This window comes from Pteronotus mesoamericanus, unplaced genomic scaffold (assembly GCF_021234165.1).
Source record: "Pteronotus mesoamericanus isolate MK-2021 breed Mesoamerican mustached bat unplaced genomic scaffold, CSHL_Meso_final contig_82, whole genome shotgun sequence".
Classification (NCBI taxonomy): domain Eukaryota; kingdom Metazoa; phylum Chordata; class Mammalia; order Chiroptera; family Mormoopidae; genus Pteronotus; species Pteronotus mesoamericanus.
The window spans coordinates 7,077,823-7,095,002 of NW_026555265.1; the positions used below are offsets into that span (position 1 = coordinate 7,077,823).

At 40.0% G+C, this 17,180-nt stretch overlaps 1 protein-coding gene across 1 annotated transcript in view; it reads right to left on the minus strand.

Moving 5' to 3' along the window:
- The window catches only part of ATP13A5 (ATPase 13A5), a 97,903-nt gene extending 85,612 nt beyond the window's left edge, over positions 1-12,291 (minus strand). The window contains exon 1 of the mRNA XM_054585137.1: positions 11,994-12,291. Coding sequence (XP_054441112.1) covers positions 11,994-12,053 — 60 coding nt within the window. The 5' untranslated portion in view covers positions 12,054-12,291. The remainder of the gene's footprint in view (positions 1-11,993) is intronic.
- Positions 12,292-17,180: the final 4,889 nt, after the last annotated feature.

Consider the following 17,180-nt stretch of genomic DNA (forward strand, 5'->3'; position numbering starts at 1 on the left):
CCTAAATGTTTATATACCCCTGGTAAAATCCACTAAAAAATGTAGAGTCGAGGAGGCAGGCAGAGGTAATATTTATACTGTAAAAGAGGAAGGTAAGTAGGATCCCAAAGTCTTATAAATGTAAAGATACTGGGAATAGGAGTGAGAGGATCAGAATCTCAAACCCACTATACATGGTTTCTTATAGTAAAGTGAGTTTTGTCGCCTATTACCTATGTGACCTCAGGACTTAACTTCTCTAAGACTCAGCTTCCATCTTGGTACTTAGGGGATTTTAATAACATACAGTCAGAAGAATAGTGGAGGGGACTGATTAAGACATGTAAGATGTTGAGCATAAAGCAAGCTCTCAGTCAATGCTAGCAAGCGGTTTGATAATAATACGTCAATCAAAGAAGAGAGGTGACTCTTTTAGTCTTGAAGTGAAATATACTAAGTCAAGGCTGGTAATGGAAACAGGTTGTGTTCCACAAGGAACCCAGATCTGCCACCACCTGAGTTGAGGTGAAAAGCATAGAGGTTATGCTCATCTTCACAGAGACTTGAACTGTATTCTCTCTAAGCAGTGATGTTTCTTCACTTTCTTATTTCCCACTAGAATTCTGTATTCCAGATACAGGGATGGTACCACAACCCTATGGACTTTTTCTAAGCCCAGAGTGCAGGAGAAGCAGCAACATGAGGAGTAACAATGAAATATACACATGGCTTTTGACAGAGGTTGTAGCCTAAGGTCAATTTAGAGCCCTGTGGGGGTCTATCATCAAGGCCTCTGTTCTGTATCCTCCCAGCCATTACCTTCGAGAGGTCCTGATTCTGTTTCTTGTTCCATCACTTCCTAGTTAATGTGATCACTGTAAATGGCTTAAGTTCCTTCCCTACACTTTAGATTCCTCATGTGAGAAATGTGGCTGGTTGTAAAATGCAACAGAACTAGTCTGGTGTAGCAGTTAAAAGATGGGGATATGGGCTGAAAAAAACAGGTTCAAATCCTCTGCCATGTAATCACAAAAATGTCCTTGGGCAATCCACTTTACTTCTTCTCATGACTCAATTTTCTCCTCCATAAGTAAGAATAACAGCAATAAACATTTTCTAGGGTTGCTGTGAACAAGTAATGAGATAATACATGTAGAGCGTTTAGCTCAGTTCCTTAAACATTTTGAGCACGCAGTATGTGCTAGGAGTCAATGTTAGCTTGGTTAACATACAGTTCAACAAAATTTCAAACCATTGTGAAATGATTTGACCACAGGCAATATGCAGAACTAAATGTTATTTGCTAAAACCACAGGTTACATTTCTAAAAGTGATTGATCCAATGGCTTAAGTGGAATTTTTGCTTTTTTCACAGGGCACAAATTGTCAAAATTGAAGTCAAATAGAGGCCAAAAAAAAAAAAAAAAAAAACCCCACCAAACTGCTCACTTTGGTAATAAGTGGAATTGAGAGAAGGACTTTAAGGTAAACACCCAATTGATTCAAGGATTAACTACATGTCATAACTATATATATGAGAGTGCACGCACACACGCAGAAGTCGGCACAATCATCCTGCACTTGTACAGGAGGAGAGCAGTGTAATAGGACATCCTCTGATGTTATGTAATGTGGTCTTGTATATGGTTAACTGAGCCTCAGTTTCCTCAGTTATAAAATGGATATTTGAGGGGCTAACCTAGAGGGATTAAGTGAGAACATGTATGAAACCCTAGCACAAAAAAGATACTTTTTAAAGTATTACTTTTTCTTTCTTTTCTTTATAGGTACCTCTTATTTATAGTTACCATAAAAGATAGAACTGATTGACTAAATTCCTCAGGAAAGAAGAATTATGGGGCGATGCTTCATCTAGATATCGTTTTAGTCGTATGGAACCATCCCCTTGTGTCTCTGCCTGTCTTTGTTTATGAATTTTCATTGCAGCTGGAGCACTAGCATTTATGCACGACTGGCCTTGTGTGAACAGGTCCTTTTTAGTTTTTGTAAATCCTTTTATTCTTATGGTCACGATGTGTTTATCCATCAAAAACATTTGTTGTGTAACCACCATGCACAGACACGGTAGTGTGTGCTTCAGATCCTTGGACTGGGCATTTTGGGTGACAGTTCATGACATTTTTATGTACTCAAACAAAGATTCTCACAGCACCATGAAGTTATAAATTTATTTACTCACCCGAGACATAAATAACTCTCAGTATTACAATAAACTTCTGTGAATGGCACGGTCAGTTTTTTGCTAAACATGTCAGGCTTTTCCATGGGTGAGAAGTTCCAACAACCTCAGAGTAAGTTAGCTTTTTCTATTGAGGCCACAAGTTTCAGTCCCTTGAATCAGAGCTGAGGAAATAATATTCTTGCGTCCTTTCATGAGACTAGAATTCATCATGCTTTATCTTCTTTCTTTTAAAAACAACCATCACAGTGCCAAGTTTCTATTCACTATTCACAATCTACCCATTGTTACCTTTATCTGGACATGCCGAAGTATGTTCCCTTATGTCTTAGATAGGAGAGCATTCTTAAAACTTTGCTCTCCTATCTCTAACTCTGCCATGTTTCAAGGTTCTTTCTTTAATGCAAAGATAATATTATCTCTATTGATGGACTGTGTTAGTGTGGTCATTGTTCCTCACCCTCTTTTACTGCTTGGGTTTGACCACACGGAGTAATTTGTGTTGAATACCACTAATAATTAGGCATTGTTAATTACAGTTTTCTATATTTTGCCCCACGTTCTTGCCATGGAGTGCCCTTTGACTGGGATACGATGTCTTGAATCACTTTTACTTTTGTCTGTATTTGACAATAAGAATGAGCTTTTCTAGCATGGTGACTTTTGTGGGTTCCTGGACCCAATTCTACTCTGTGTGCTTGTGTGTCTGTGTGCGGGGAGGGGCTTCCCACACAACACAAAACAATTTTCAAACACTAGCTGGATGTGCTACAGTCCAGCTCAGTTCTGACGCTATTTACCGAAGACAGCATCAGATGCCACAGGCTGAGGAATCAGTGCTATAACACTGCCACCCCCCAATTCCAGACACCTGACCCAAGTCCAGGTAACAACCTATACTTCTAACCAACTGGCTACAAATTGGAGGTTGTCAGAACCCCTCCCTTGAGTTTGATTAACTTGCTAGAGCGGCTCACTGAACTCAGAGAAACCTTGTACTTACTGGAATACTGCTTTATTATATAAGGATATAACTCAGGAACAAGATGGAAGAGATGCACAGACAAGGAATGGGAAAGGGCTCTGAGCTTCATGCCCTCTCCAGGTGGCCACCCTCCCACATCACCTCCACATGTTCACCAACCACAGAGCTCTCCAAACCCAGGCCTTTTAGGTTTTCTTGTGGAGATTTCATTACCTAGGCACGATGGAGAAATCATTGGCCATTGGCAACTGATTCCACTTCTAGCCCCTCTTTCCCACCTGGCGTCCAGAGAAGTGGGACTGAAAGGTCCAACCCTCCAATCACAAGGTTACTTCTTCTGGCAACCAGTCTCCACATTTAGGCGAGGTCCAAAAGTCACCTCATTAGCATAACAAAAGATGCCTTTGTTGCTCTCATCAGGAAATCCAAGGATTTTAGGAGCTCTGTGCCAGAAGTGGGGATCAAGACCCAATATATATTTTTCATTATTAAATTTATTGGGGTGACATTGGTTAATAAAATTATATAGGTTTCAGGTGTACAATACTATAAGACATCATCTGTATATTTTATTGTGTGTTCACCACCCCAGCTCAGGTCACCTTCCATTACCATTTATTCCTCCTATTCCCCCTTCTACCTCCTCCTACCTTCCTTTCCCTCTGGTAATCACCATACTGTTGTCTGTATCTATGAGTTTGTTTGTTTGTTTGTTTGTTGCTTATCCCTTAATTTTTTTCACCCAGCCTGCAACACATCTCCCCTCTGACAGCTGTCAGTCTGTTCTCTGTATCTATGAGTCTGTTTCTATTTTGTCTGTTAGTTTATTTTGTTCATTAGATTCCACATATGAGTGAAATTATATGCTATTTTCTTTCTCTGACTGGCTTATATTTCACTTAGCATAAAGCTCTCCAGGTCCATCCATGATCTTGTAAAGGGTAAGAGTTCCTTCTTTTTATGGCCTAGTAGTATTCCGTTGTGTAGATGTACCACAACTTTTATATCCACTCATCTACTGGTGGGCACTTAGGGCTGTTCCCAAATCTTGGCTATTGTAAATAATGCTGCCATGAACATAGGGGTGCATATATTCTTTTTCTTTTTCTAAATCACAATATCACAGTGACCAGAGTAAATAATACTGTATATGCCCTGGCTGGTGTGGCTTAGTGGATTGAGCACTGGACTGCAAACCAAAAGGTCACTGGTTCAATTCCTGGTCAGAGCGCATACCTGGGTTGCATACCAGGTCCCCAGTTGGGGGTGTGCAAGGGGCAACCAGTCAATGTTTCTCTCCCTCTCTTTCTCTCTCACTTCCTTCTTTCTCTCTGAAAATAAATAAATAAAATATTTTTAAAAAAAATATATATATACTGTATTATATAGCTGAATGTTGCTGAAAGTAAATCTTAAAAGTTTGCATCACAAAGACAAAAACATTGCAACTATGTGTAGTGATGGATGTTAACTAAACTTACTGTGGTGATCTGTTCACAGTATATACAAATATTGAATCAAAACGCTGTACACTTGAAACCAATATTTTGAATTGACCAAAATGTTTCTTTTTTTCTTGTAAGGTGGCTCTTGTAAAGCTCAGTTGTCTTTAACTTCCTTTGAGACGATTTTGTTAGATTGCATTGTGACAGCTGTCATATCAACATGCATTTTTTAAAAGTTTAGCGAAATTGGTGAATTTTTGTGTAGCCAGTTTAAGATTGAAGATAGAAGAAAATATGCAACATTTTTGGCATATTATGCTTTATTATTTCAAGAAAAGTAAAAATGCAACTGAAACAGAAAAAAATATTTGTGCAGGATATGGAGAAGGTGCTGTGACTGATCAAGTGTTTCAAAAGTGTTTTGCAAAGTTTTGTGCTGGGGATTTCTCATTGGATGGTGCTCCACAGTTGATTAGACTAGTTGAGGTTGATAGAAATCAAATTGAGACGTTGATTGAGAACAATCAACATTATACCCCATGTGAGATAGCTGACATACCCAAAATATCCAAATCAATAAAGTTATTGGTGAAAACGAAAAATGTCTTTTATTTTATGAAAAAAACTAAATGGATTTTTTGGCCAACCTGATAATATTATATGTCAATTAGATCTCAATTTTAGAAAAGAGTTTTCTTAAACACTTATTTAGCTATAATTTAGTCCTCACAACAACCCTATAAAATATACACTATTATTTTTTAGAATATACATTATTAATAACACGTATACATTATTTGTAGATCAAAGAACTTAAATTTTAAAGATGTTCAAAACAATTATTGAAATAGTTCCCCTATGCTTCCTTTCTGGAGTAAGAAAAGCCCTTTATTCTTTAGCAGTGTGACTCAAAACCCAATACCAAAGAGATGAACATATTATCACTCTTAGCTCCAGGCATTCCCATAAAGTCAAGTGGTACTACTATAACAAACGTACTAACATAAGGTCTTCCTGGAAGTAAAAGTGCAACTAAAGACACTTGTTTGATGAGGCCAATGGTGGAGGAACTTTTGTGTGGATAAAAAGAAAATGAGATGAATGAGCTGATTAGCAGTGACAGTTTCTGGAACCAGAATTTGCCCTAGACTAAGGACGTGGGACAACATGGCATGTCTTTTTGAAGTTCATTCATAGAATGTGAGTGTCACTACACCAGGGGCATCTCAGAGATTGTTTGGTTCAAAATATTTTCTTAAAAAAATAGTTGTCTCAGCCCTTCACAGATGAGCATCTGTCGTCTGCTTAAGATAGGCTGCTCTCAGGGCAGCACCTTTTCTTGTGGGACAGCTGTGACAGTGTCTTTGTTTACTATTGCTATAAAACAAATGGCTTAAAACAACAGAAATTAATTATCTCATGGTTCCCGTGTGTTCCAAGTCCGGTTAGTTGGGCCCTCTACTCAAAATCTCACAAGTCCGAAATCAGGGTGCTGCCTGGGCTACATTCCTTTTGGAGGTCAAGGACCTCTTTCAAGGCCACATGGTTTTTGGTAGAATTCAGTTAGTTGCTTGCAGCTTTAGGAGGCCCTATTCTTCTGCCAGCTGTCAGCCAGAAGCTACTCTCAGTTCTCAGTGCTCAAAGACCACTCAGAGTTCCTGAACATTAAATCTTCCATCATCAAAGATGCAGTAGAAAACCTCCCTTGAATCAAATCTCTCTCATGTTTTAAATCTGTGACTTCAGGAAGGGTCCAGTCTCTTTTCCAAGATCACCTAATTAGGTCTGGCTCACCCAAACAATTTCCTTTTTGTTTAACTTATCCAAGTCCATATTGATTAGGTCAGTAAAATCCCTTCTTGCCATATAACATACCATATTTTTTCATGTATAATGAGCTCTCTTTTGCCCAAATTTTTGAGGGAAAAATAAGGATGTGTGTTGTATATGGGTATAATGATTATATATCATGGATATAATGATGGGGATAATAATTTCAAGTATAATGTGCATAGAAACATGGGTGTGTATTATACATAGCAAAATACAGTAAATTAATCACAGGAATTATAGCTCATCATATTTATAGATTCTGCCCACATTCAACTGGAGGAGATCATACAAGGCAAATATCACTGGGGAGGTGTCATGTCAAAATTCTGCCATGACACAGAGTTAAGAAGTTCTTCCATGAGGAAAAATATCTTTCATGAGGACAACTTCTACTCTGTCCTCCTCATCAGCCACTCGATTATTGGAAGGCAACAAACATGACAGTCCTTTGGAAAACTGTTCCCAACATCTTTTAAACAGTTCTTAATTATGATATCCAGATATCCCTCCAAATATGCTATACTTCTTGTCTGAATCTTTGAATTGAATATAACTTCCTAGAGGTTTCCTAAATAGTACAGACTATAGCAGGACTATTATTTTGTTCTTTACAACAGACTTCTGTGAAGACATTCAAGGACTGATTTTTTTTTATAGCTATACCATATTGGCAGCTAATGCAGTCATAACCAAATAAAGCACTTCAATTGCTTTTCCATGAATATCTTCTAAGCTCCAGTCATTAATATCCTCACCTGTATTTTGATAATAATTTTGAGCAAAAAGGAAAAGGACTCACAGACATAGACAACAGCCTGGTGATTGTTGTGTGGAGTGGGATATAATGGGACTCAATGGTGATGGAAAACAAGTACAATAAAGATAAGAAAATAAATAAATAATAACTCGAGGATTAATATGTGGATTAGGCGCTAATATATTGAGGCCTGATACATTACATTTTGCCAGTTTTTCTTCTATAATCCAGCCTAGAGAACATTTTGAATCTTGATTCTCTCACCTATATTGTTGTCTCTCCTTCATAGTGAGGGGTCATTTGAAGGTTAGATAAGTTTGCCTTCATCCAAGTTGTTACTATAAATTTGACTGAAGACAGGAAAGAGCCAAAAGGGCTTACTTTTTCATTTTCAATGTTAATCTTTTGAGTGCTGTGTTGTTTTTTTTTGTTTTGTTTTTTTGTCTTTTAAGGGAAGATGAGGAGTATATGACATTGTTTAAAATAATTCAGATGTTTCAAGTTTCAGACTTTTCTTACCAACTCTTCACATATTAGTTACTTTTATAATGGTAGACCTCAAACAATTATCATTCCCCAAGTTTAATCAGAGAAAGGGGAAATAGTCTCAATATCAATTTCACTTAATTATGTATCCCTGCATTTTTCAAATTACATATAACTTGTGACTCCCTGCTTGTAAGTGAATGCTTTATAATTTCATAGCACTTTCCCCATTTTTTTTGTCACCGTTACAAACCTTTTGAGTCAGGCAACTAGCAAGATCCACAAAGGTGTCCACAACTACACAGTTAGCAGCGGAGCCTTGACCAAAGCCCATATCTGCTGTGTTAGAGTCCAGGGTTCCTCCACCCTTTCCCAGAAAAAAGTTACCGTGAAGCGAAGTGCTCTTCTATCAGTCCTGGGTCCTCCATTGTACCTCTGGGGCTGGTCCCACTTGTAACTTTGACACTTCGTGGGTGACTGTCTGTGCAGAGGGGGAGCACTGATGGATGCTTGGGCTTTGCAACTGATATGAATAAAGCAGGACTTCTGCCTCAGGGGCCAGGTTCCAGGCCATTTTTTTCAGTAAGTAAATGCGGCAAATATAGCCAGAGAAGACCTTGAAACAGAGGCTCATAGGCACATAATGCACCTTCAGAGGGTCTGGCTAAAGAGACATAAATGACTTTTTTCTCCTAGAAGGGTAATAGTGATAAAACAACAGCTTTCATTAATTGAAAACATCCCACCCTTTCCTGTGGTGGTTCCATGGAACATAAGACATCAAAAAATTGCACACACACACACACAAAGAAAGGATTCCATGCATAGATAAGTGTGGCAAATGGGACATATTGTAATGCCCCCGTTAGAAATTCACAAAGAACCATGATATATTAAATACTCTGGGAGGCCCTGCTATTATCTGCCTACCTGTTTCACCTAATATTTCTCAAACCTAATTGATAGGGGGAAAAAGGAGACTTTTTATGTAACAACATTGTCCTACAGTAGATATTTTGGAAAGGCTGTATTGCCTCATTTAATCCTCCGCACAATTCTGAATGGTAGGTATTACTATCCACACTTTACAAGTGACTCAGAGAGGTTAAATAACTTGTCTTCTCGACTGGAATTCAAACCCAGCTCTGCTTGAGACCAAAGGGCCTTCCATTAGACATTGGGCTACACAGTGGGAAGGCTCTGCGATCGTTTGAGGTCTGGTGTCGTGAAGGATCCTGTGGGCTATTAATGAAGTTGTGAATCCTGAGAAGAGCTCAGGACAAAACAAGAAGAGTTGACTGTGACTGGAGGGGATAATGTAATATCTAGGCAGGGCAAATGTTTAGGAAAAACACAGGTGAAGAAATGGGAGACCATTGGAGCTTCTTAGGAGCAGGGAGGATGAGGAGTGGGAGAGAGGAGGTTGGATAAAACTATAAAGGCCTGTACAGGTAGGGTATCTATCACACGGGCTGTTGTGAGGGTGACATGAAATACTGCTTGTCAAGTGCCTAGCACCGTGCCCTGTGAAGAATGAGCTGTTCCCTCTCCTGAAGGAGTTAGAACCAGAGAACAGCAGATAAGAATGACAACAAGGTTCAACTCTGGAGGCCAGTGCAGTGCTTTATATACATGCTGAGCTCAGCAAAATGACTCCCACTGCGCTTAAATAATCTACAGGCCCTCCCCACCTGCTTGGGTTCTTCGTGGGTGTTTGACTGAAGGAATTTACTATTTGCCTGAACAGTGCGTTGTTTTCATTTCAAATCCTCTCACACAATCACCAGTGATGGTTCACTTGAAATGATGAACGCAAATAGAAGTCAGAAAGGGTTTTGTGGAACATTTGGGAAAGTAAGAACAAGCAGGGAGAGGCTGCAAAAGTCATGGACTGACAGCTCCCGAAGGCTGGGACTAGACCATGCCCGTGTTTAGTCTGGCCTACCGATTATCATTAAAAAAGAAAACTGTTTCCAAAATTTATAATAAGCCTATTTTACATAAGCATACTGATTTCTGGCTTCCCTTTCAAACCGAAGAGCTGACAGCACTGGCCCTGTTGACTTGCAGGACAGCAGGTGCCTGGAGGTAGAAGCTTCCTCTCGGCTTGCGGCCCCTGTTTCCCCAGGTCTACCTACCTCACCCCGGGCTCTGATACACCTGGATAGGATTTGCATCTGTGCTCTGTGCCCAAGCGCACAAGTAATATTTGTGAAGGAGAAATCTACCTCCTCCCCTCCCCGACATGCCCTGACAATATGACATAAGCGTAGTAGGATTCCTGGTAGGGTTTTTCGGTGGGTATCTCCAGAAGTGTTTGATAACCAACAAAAAAGTAAACTGTGTCACCTGGCCTGTTATTTAATACTTTGATACCCACACTCCCTCTGTGATTAAAGGAATTAAAATACTAGGCTATAAACTTTACAGATAGATCACCCAATTAGAGAAAAATAAAGAGGAGCCAAAGATTTTTAGGAACACTCATCTGCAGGTTGCACAAAACATCAGTATTGGCACAGAGTGACTCTGCCGCGAACACACTCAGTGAATCCCTTCAGTGTGGAGGGTTTCAAAGTACCTTACCACGCTCGAAATCAATGGCAAACCGATGTGAGCCTCGTTGGTTACTGAATTTCCTAGAAGCCGCATTAAAGAAGCAGGTGAAATTAATTTTCATAATATATTTTATTTAACCCAACAAACCCAAAATGTCATTTCAATATGTAACCAATGTAAAATGAGATATTTTACACTATTTTACCTAATTTTTCAAAACCCTGTGTACATTTTACACTATAGCACCTTTCATTTCAAACTGGCTGCTTTTCTAGTGCTCAGAACCCCACATGGCCAGGATTGCTGTATTGGACAATGCAAGTGATTAAATCGCTTGTTTTCCTTAGGTTAACAAACAAGGTTAGATGGATGAATATCCTACAGACTTTGTAGGGACCGAGAGGCCAGACAGGAAACGGACACCCTTCTGATATATGAACCCTAACTCCCGGGCTTCTTACTGCTCCGAGAGCACCTTCTGCATCGCGTGCCCCTCTCCTTTTGTCTCCCTTTCTCATTGCCTAACTAGAGACGTTATTGCAGCAGGGACACATTGGACTGGGCTGGATAGCCAGCATGTCCCTTGCAGGTTGATGACCTTGCAAGTCAGTCAACCTTCCTGATCTCAGGTTTCTTTGGCAAGAAATAAGATTAATTTCTTCTCTGATTTCTGCAGACCAAATACAATAATAAAGGTCAACTCGTCAGCACCCAATAGACACTGTAGGAGTTTGCAAGCTTTCAGTGATTATTTCTGAAGATTTTTATATTTGGTGAGAGAAGCAGTGAGGGTAAAAGAATTGCAGAAGTAAGAACATTTTTTTTTAAATGTGTGCTAAATCTCAGGCCACTCTATTCCTTCTTCAGTGCTTGGTGCTTAAAACCTCTCTGTGCAACTAGCATGACTTCTGCCCAAAGCACACTAAGCCTGAGTTACACATGCATACCAAAAACTTAGAAATCATAAAAAATAGTTCAATTTTTGCCTGAGTTTGTCCAGCTGCATTAAGACCCAGAAGAACACCTCAATGAGTACCATGCGAGAGTGCACCTGATTACTCTGCATAATGTCTGAGGAGCGGGCTTCACGCAGTCCGGTGCACCCAAGGTACTGTGCCATCATCTAGAAGATACACTTTCTCAGCCCCTGCAGGTCTCCCCCTAAAAAACTGGGCCCTGTGATCCCAAGACTTACCAGACTGAAATCTCTCCAGGTCCTAAAGCCAACATCACTTCAATAGCCCCTGCCCACAGCCTTGGGTACTTTGAGAAGACTGAAACATCACCAAACCATTATTATACAAAATGTTAAAAGGACTTATTTAAGAAAAAGAAGATCAAAACCATGACCATTAAAAAGGCAACAGATTCACAACTATCAACAACTGAATACCCCCCCCCAAAAAATTCCCCGCTCCCTAAGCAAACAACCAGAATAGGAACAGAATCGTAGATATGGAGACCACTTGGAGGGTTATCAGCTGAAAGAAGGAAGGCAGGGGATGGGGGAAATGGTGCAGGGATTAAGAAGCATAATTGGTAAGAATAAAATAGAGGGATGTTATGAATAGTATAGGAAATGGAGAAGCCAAAGAAATTACACACACGATCCATGGACATGAACTAAGGGGGAGATTGCTGAAGGGAAGCGGGGATACCAGACAGAGGAGGGCAAAGAAGGGAAAGTTGGGACAACTGTAATAGCATAATCAATAAAATATACTTTAGAAAAAAGAAGGGAAGACTCACCAGTTCATTCTCCTCTCCTTGGTTGAGCAAAGCTCGATGGTCCTTATTTTTCCCCTCCATCTAAGCTGGACCACCTGGCTAATTCCTTGGGGAAATGTCAAACCCACTAAGGCTTATGTGAACTGAACAGTCACTACTTGTCTTTGCTGCTCTCAGGTGCTTAAAATCTCTCAGCACACACCTCTCTATTACATTCACAAAGGAAAGAGAAGAAATACTCTCCCGAACCACAGGATTAGTCTGTTAATCTCTCAATATAATGGTGGGGTTTTTCTTCCCAGTACTTATTTGCTAAGCTAGATGTGAATGTCTCCAGACTTAAGCAGCTGAACCAAATAAATAATGTCCTGTGCTGTCCATAAATGTCTCAGCCAATGAACAGAAATGACCACTTTGCTAAAAGCCTGAGACAACAGGATTAACCAATGATAAATGAATAAAAACACCATGAAACAGGGATGGGCATATTGGGAGTGACAATGAGAATAGAAGGAAGAGAGGGTGGCTCATGACTGGGAATGCAGGCATCATTTTGGAATCAGAAAACTCTGAATTCTAATCCCTGCTTTACTGATGAACTTGGATAAATAACTTAAAATACAAATTTTAGATTTCATTGTAAAATGTCAGTAATAATTATTAATTGATGTGAGGATTTAAGATGATATTTGTAAAAAGACTGACTATAGCTCCCTTCACACTCAATAAGAGAAAGATAATCATCATCATCACCACGCTCATAACACTAATTAAGAAGAGACAAGCTTTTAAATAGTAAACTATAATAATAATGATTTGATTTCTTTCATTTTCCCTTACTAGTTTACAAAAGCTTTCAATATGTAAAGTTTATGGAGGGAGGAGGAGCTCAGAAGGCTGAATATTGGGGATGTTATCTAAATTTCCACAACTGTATAATCACATCTCTCTGTCTTAGCCAGCACCCTGAAGGATGAAAAACGTGCCTATTATGTTTACGTATGCAGCAGGGCGGTAGGGGCGGGATGGAGAAGGGGATCAAAGGGTTTCTTGTGGGAGAGGTAGCCTCAGAGTTGGTGGAAGTGGCTTCCTCCAAGCTGCAAACACACTAAGGGCAGGATTAGTGTCTTATTTTTGCCCCCCTTCAGTCCTAACACTGGCCTCCTCACCAGTAGCCTAAAGAACTGATGCTCCCCCCAGAAGCCAAGTCTTTGAACTTTGAAGAGCCTCCCATCCAGAGTAAAACCAAAGGAAGTAAATCATGGAGAGTATCTCATCTCCCTTTACAATCTGATTCAAAACAGAATTTCCAGAAAAGAAAAAAGAAACACAGAGATGAAAAAGAAGTTTGTTCAAAGCTGCACAGAAAAATAATGGCAGACCCAGATCTTTTATCTCTAGCCCAGTTTATTTCCACCAGCAAATACTACCTTCTGTCCTTCCGTATTTTCTCTAGAACTCTGCTCTGATTCTAGAGTGGTAAAGGAATAGGGGATTATATGGATTAGGAGAGGTGGGGCTTCTCCACCTCTGGTCCATGAGGCTTATAAATGACGAGGCAAGAGACATGGTGGAGTGTCTTAGAACTACAACTCACCCTCCTACTTGGCAGGCACGTGATTCCTTATCTTCACCTCTCCCTGACATAAAGGAGAAATTGTTCCAAATCTGGAGTCTTACCTAGATTTCAAAACTCTCTTGCTGTTTTCTTTAGTGACTACCAGAGCCTTATGGAGATTTCCATTTCATAAATATTGTTGAAAGTCTACATGGACAAGACTGTTTAGTTAAGGTAAGGTAACTGCTATAACAACAACAAACAACAATTTTCAGAGGTTTAGCAAAGAAGGTTGGCTCTAAGTTTGTGGTACTGGGAGGGTACTGGTGGGGCAGCAGAGGAGTGTGAGGAATAGAGTGAAAAATACAATGAAGACACTGTGGTCATACTGTTCGGTTATTAACTTTAAGTGTACTGTGATATAAGGAAATGATTATTCTTGTTTTAACTGACTCTGGAAACTTAAAACTTTTGAATTTTCCAGTCCTACATCAATGCCTGGGTGCACAGTAGCATGTTATGTGTGAATGCATGGACATACACCAAACATCCAGTTAATCATCTGAATGACCTCAAAGAAAATGTTCCATTGACTAGACTGGACATCTGATTTATATCATTGGATATCTGATGAATTCTGCTTTGAACTAATCCAGGGGCTAACAATGCAGAACTGATTCTTCACAAAAATGTTCTTTGTACAATAAAATTCTCACACTTTTATTTCTCCTTCAGAGCACTGGGTATTGCCTATTGGTGTTTCTAGTTTGGAAACCCCAAGACCCTTGAGTACATCTTTGTCATCTATTCCTGGTCAAAGCTTCCTGACTCTCTTTGAAGGGTTTTGACAAGGGTGGATATGTGCCTCCTCCAAGCTGTGATTCAGAGGTTTAGGGTCCTTTCATCTTGTGTCTCTACCATCTTCAGCATGTGGCTTCTGAAGTGCTATGATTTTATAAAAAGGACCTTGCACAAGAATCAGTGGAAATTTCTACATACCGATTCTAGAAGAGGTACTGTGTGCTGTGCTGGAATATTGGCTAGAACTCAGATGACCACACCTAGCTGTATGGTTGACTAGGATATATGGTTCCCCTGTGTGTCAGGAAGAAAAGAAAGTGAATTTGGTGGTCATCTAGCAGCATCTCCCACGCAGACCCTATATGATCTCAGTGAGGGGTAAAGAGATGGATCAGATTGGATTCTATTCCTTAAGGGACTCAGAGTCTGGTGGAAAAGGCAAAACCACACCGAGGCAACTGCTATGCAAGGTAGAAAAGAGAAAGGTTTGGGTGATTGCAGACTAAGGAGAAGCATACCTTAGAGGCCCTAATATCATGTGACAGGATGGAGCATGGACTATGCTATCTGACTGAGTGACATTGTGAGCTCTTTGCAACAACCATGGGTTAAGAAAACATTTGACCGTTAATACATGACTAAACACAAGTTAGGTAGCTGAGCTAGCTCTTCTGTGGCCCTCATGGCAGTCAAGTACCAGAACTTGAATAAATCCTGAGGTCTACTTGGTCTTTATTATAAAATTAACTTTATGCATTGCAGATAATGTCATTTGGTGTGGACCATTGAAGAAACTGTTCTTTTTATTTAAGTGCTTCCGTCTGGAGTTTTTAAAACATGCTCTCTTCAGTCATCAAATAAGTATTAATTGTTTTACTCTATTATGAACTCAATTCTATTTCCTTTATGTGTCCAAGGTTTGGTGGTCCTCACTGCCCACTGGGTCCACCAACTTTGCTTTGGGGGCTCTTTCCATAGCTTTTTATACGTAAGTGGAAAATGACTCTTATCACATCCAAGGGAAAGAACCATTCATCTTCAAATCTAAGTGCTTAGCTCCGGGAGTGGCAGATATAGCAGATGCTCAGTAAATACTGTGCAAATGAATAAGTCACTTTTTCTACCTAGAGAGTCTGTTTCACAATATTCCATCTTTCAGATTAGGAGGATGTTTATGGTTTTTCCTTTAGGGTGGCCAGTGGCACAGTGGAAAATAGGACTACAGCAGATAATGTCTGTGGTCCGTTCAAATCCCTTTGGATGGCTTCAATGTCTCCGCAGGCACTTGTGTGTTTTCTTCTAATGACCTGCACCTGCAACTCAGCAGCGGCCTGCCCTTAAGCCCCTTTTTTTGGGGGGGGGGGAAGTCCCATCCCCCCAAAAGATCCAAAAGTGCCTGTAATTTCTTCCCCATCCCCACCCTGCCCAAGCAGCCCTGAGCCAATGACTAGAGCAAGAGTCTGAAGTGCTTCTCCCTTGCACTTGGGACACTGAGGCGAAAGTTACATTCCAAAGCTCGCTGACTGCATTGGCTTGAGGTAAGGCTTTCCCCAAAATCACATTCTTATTTATTTGTCTCTTCTTCCATTCCCTCACCAGTGTTTCCTAGGAATATTTCCTTTATAAAATAAACCCATGTCTCATTTTCTGCTTTTGGGGAACCTGACTTCAGAAAAGAACTAAGTGTTCCTAATATTTGTATACTGCCCTAGATCTTTGTAGGCACATATTTCTTTTTTTGGCGAAGGGAAGACCACCTGCTATATACAAGCAGGTTTCATCTTTCCATTCTCTCCAGTGGTTGTTACTCATTAGTCTCACTTCAAAGCCTCCAGTGTCCTCTTTCCATAATTTAAAATTTTCCGCGCAACCACTCTGAGTTTGTTCTAACCATTCTTTCTGCCTAAGATATTAAGATTGTTCCAGGACAATTCAATAGCTCATTTCACGCTGCTGGAAAGTGTTGAATATTGCCAAAGCTAATGCCACGTTACCACGGTATGCTGTGTATTTAGTAGCTGTATAGAAAAAGAATGTTTGTTTAATATTCTGGCAGGCTTTTCAGATGACAGGCCAGAAGAACAAATCTACACAGACTGCCAGCTGTACAGCTTGTTGGCTGAGCACACTAAGTGCCAGCAAGAATGACTCAAGTGTTAACTGTGTTTGTCAGGTGAATCACCAACTGGATTCTGAATAGTAGCCAAAAAATGCCCCAGTGCAGTCAGATCAATATCTTGGTGAAAATTAAATTCACATCTCTGCTCTCCTCGCTGCTGCTGAAAATGCTGATTACCATCGAGCCCAGTGAAGGAGGCCAAATAGAAGGGGAAAGACTTTTCTGAAATTGGTCTTGCCTCTGGCCAAAGAAAGAGTTCAATTCTGTTTGTCAACTCAAGAGGCTTCCCCACGAAGGAAAAAAAACTGGGATGAGGTAGGATGGTTAAAGAAATGCAGAACATATTTAGGTATTACAGAGGGAACTAGATCCCAAGGATCTGTACTAAGGAGAATATAAACCTCTAAATTGATGGTCTGAAGTTGGCTGATTTCCTACTAATCGATTCCAGATGATCTAAACTGGTTGGAGAGATGAGGAATCCTTTAAGTTATTCAGAATTGCCGATGGCCCAGGATTGGTTATTCTTTCTTGTCCTTATATGATGGGTGGAGTAGATCGAATATCTTAAGGAGTAGTTGTTTTTTTTTACATAAATTTTTAACTAGCTTCAAGAATACAAGATATTAAACACCATTTTATGTTTTTGCCTTCGGCTGGTGGCAATATTTTCCCCATTGAACCTGGCCATCAGGTGATTGTTTAGACAAGAAATAGTACTTAGAGATGT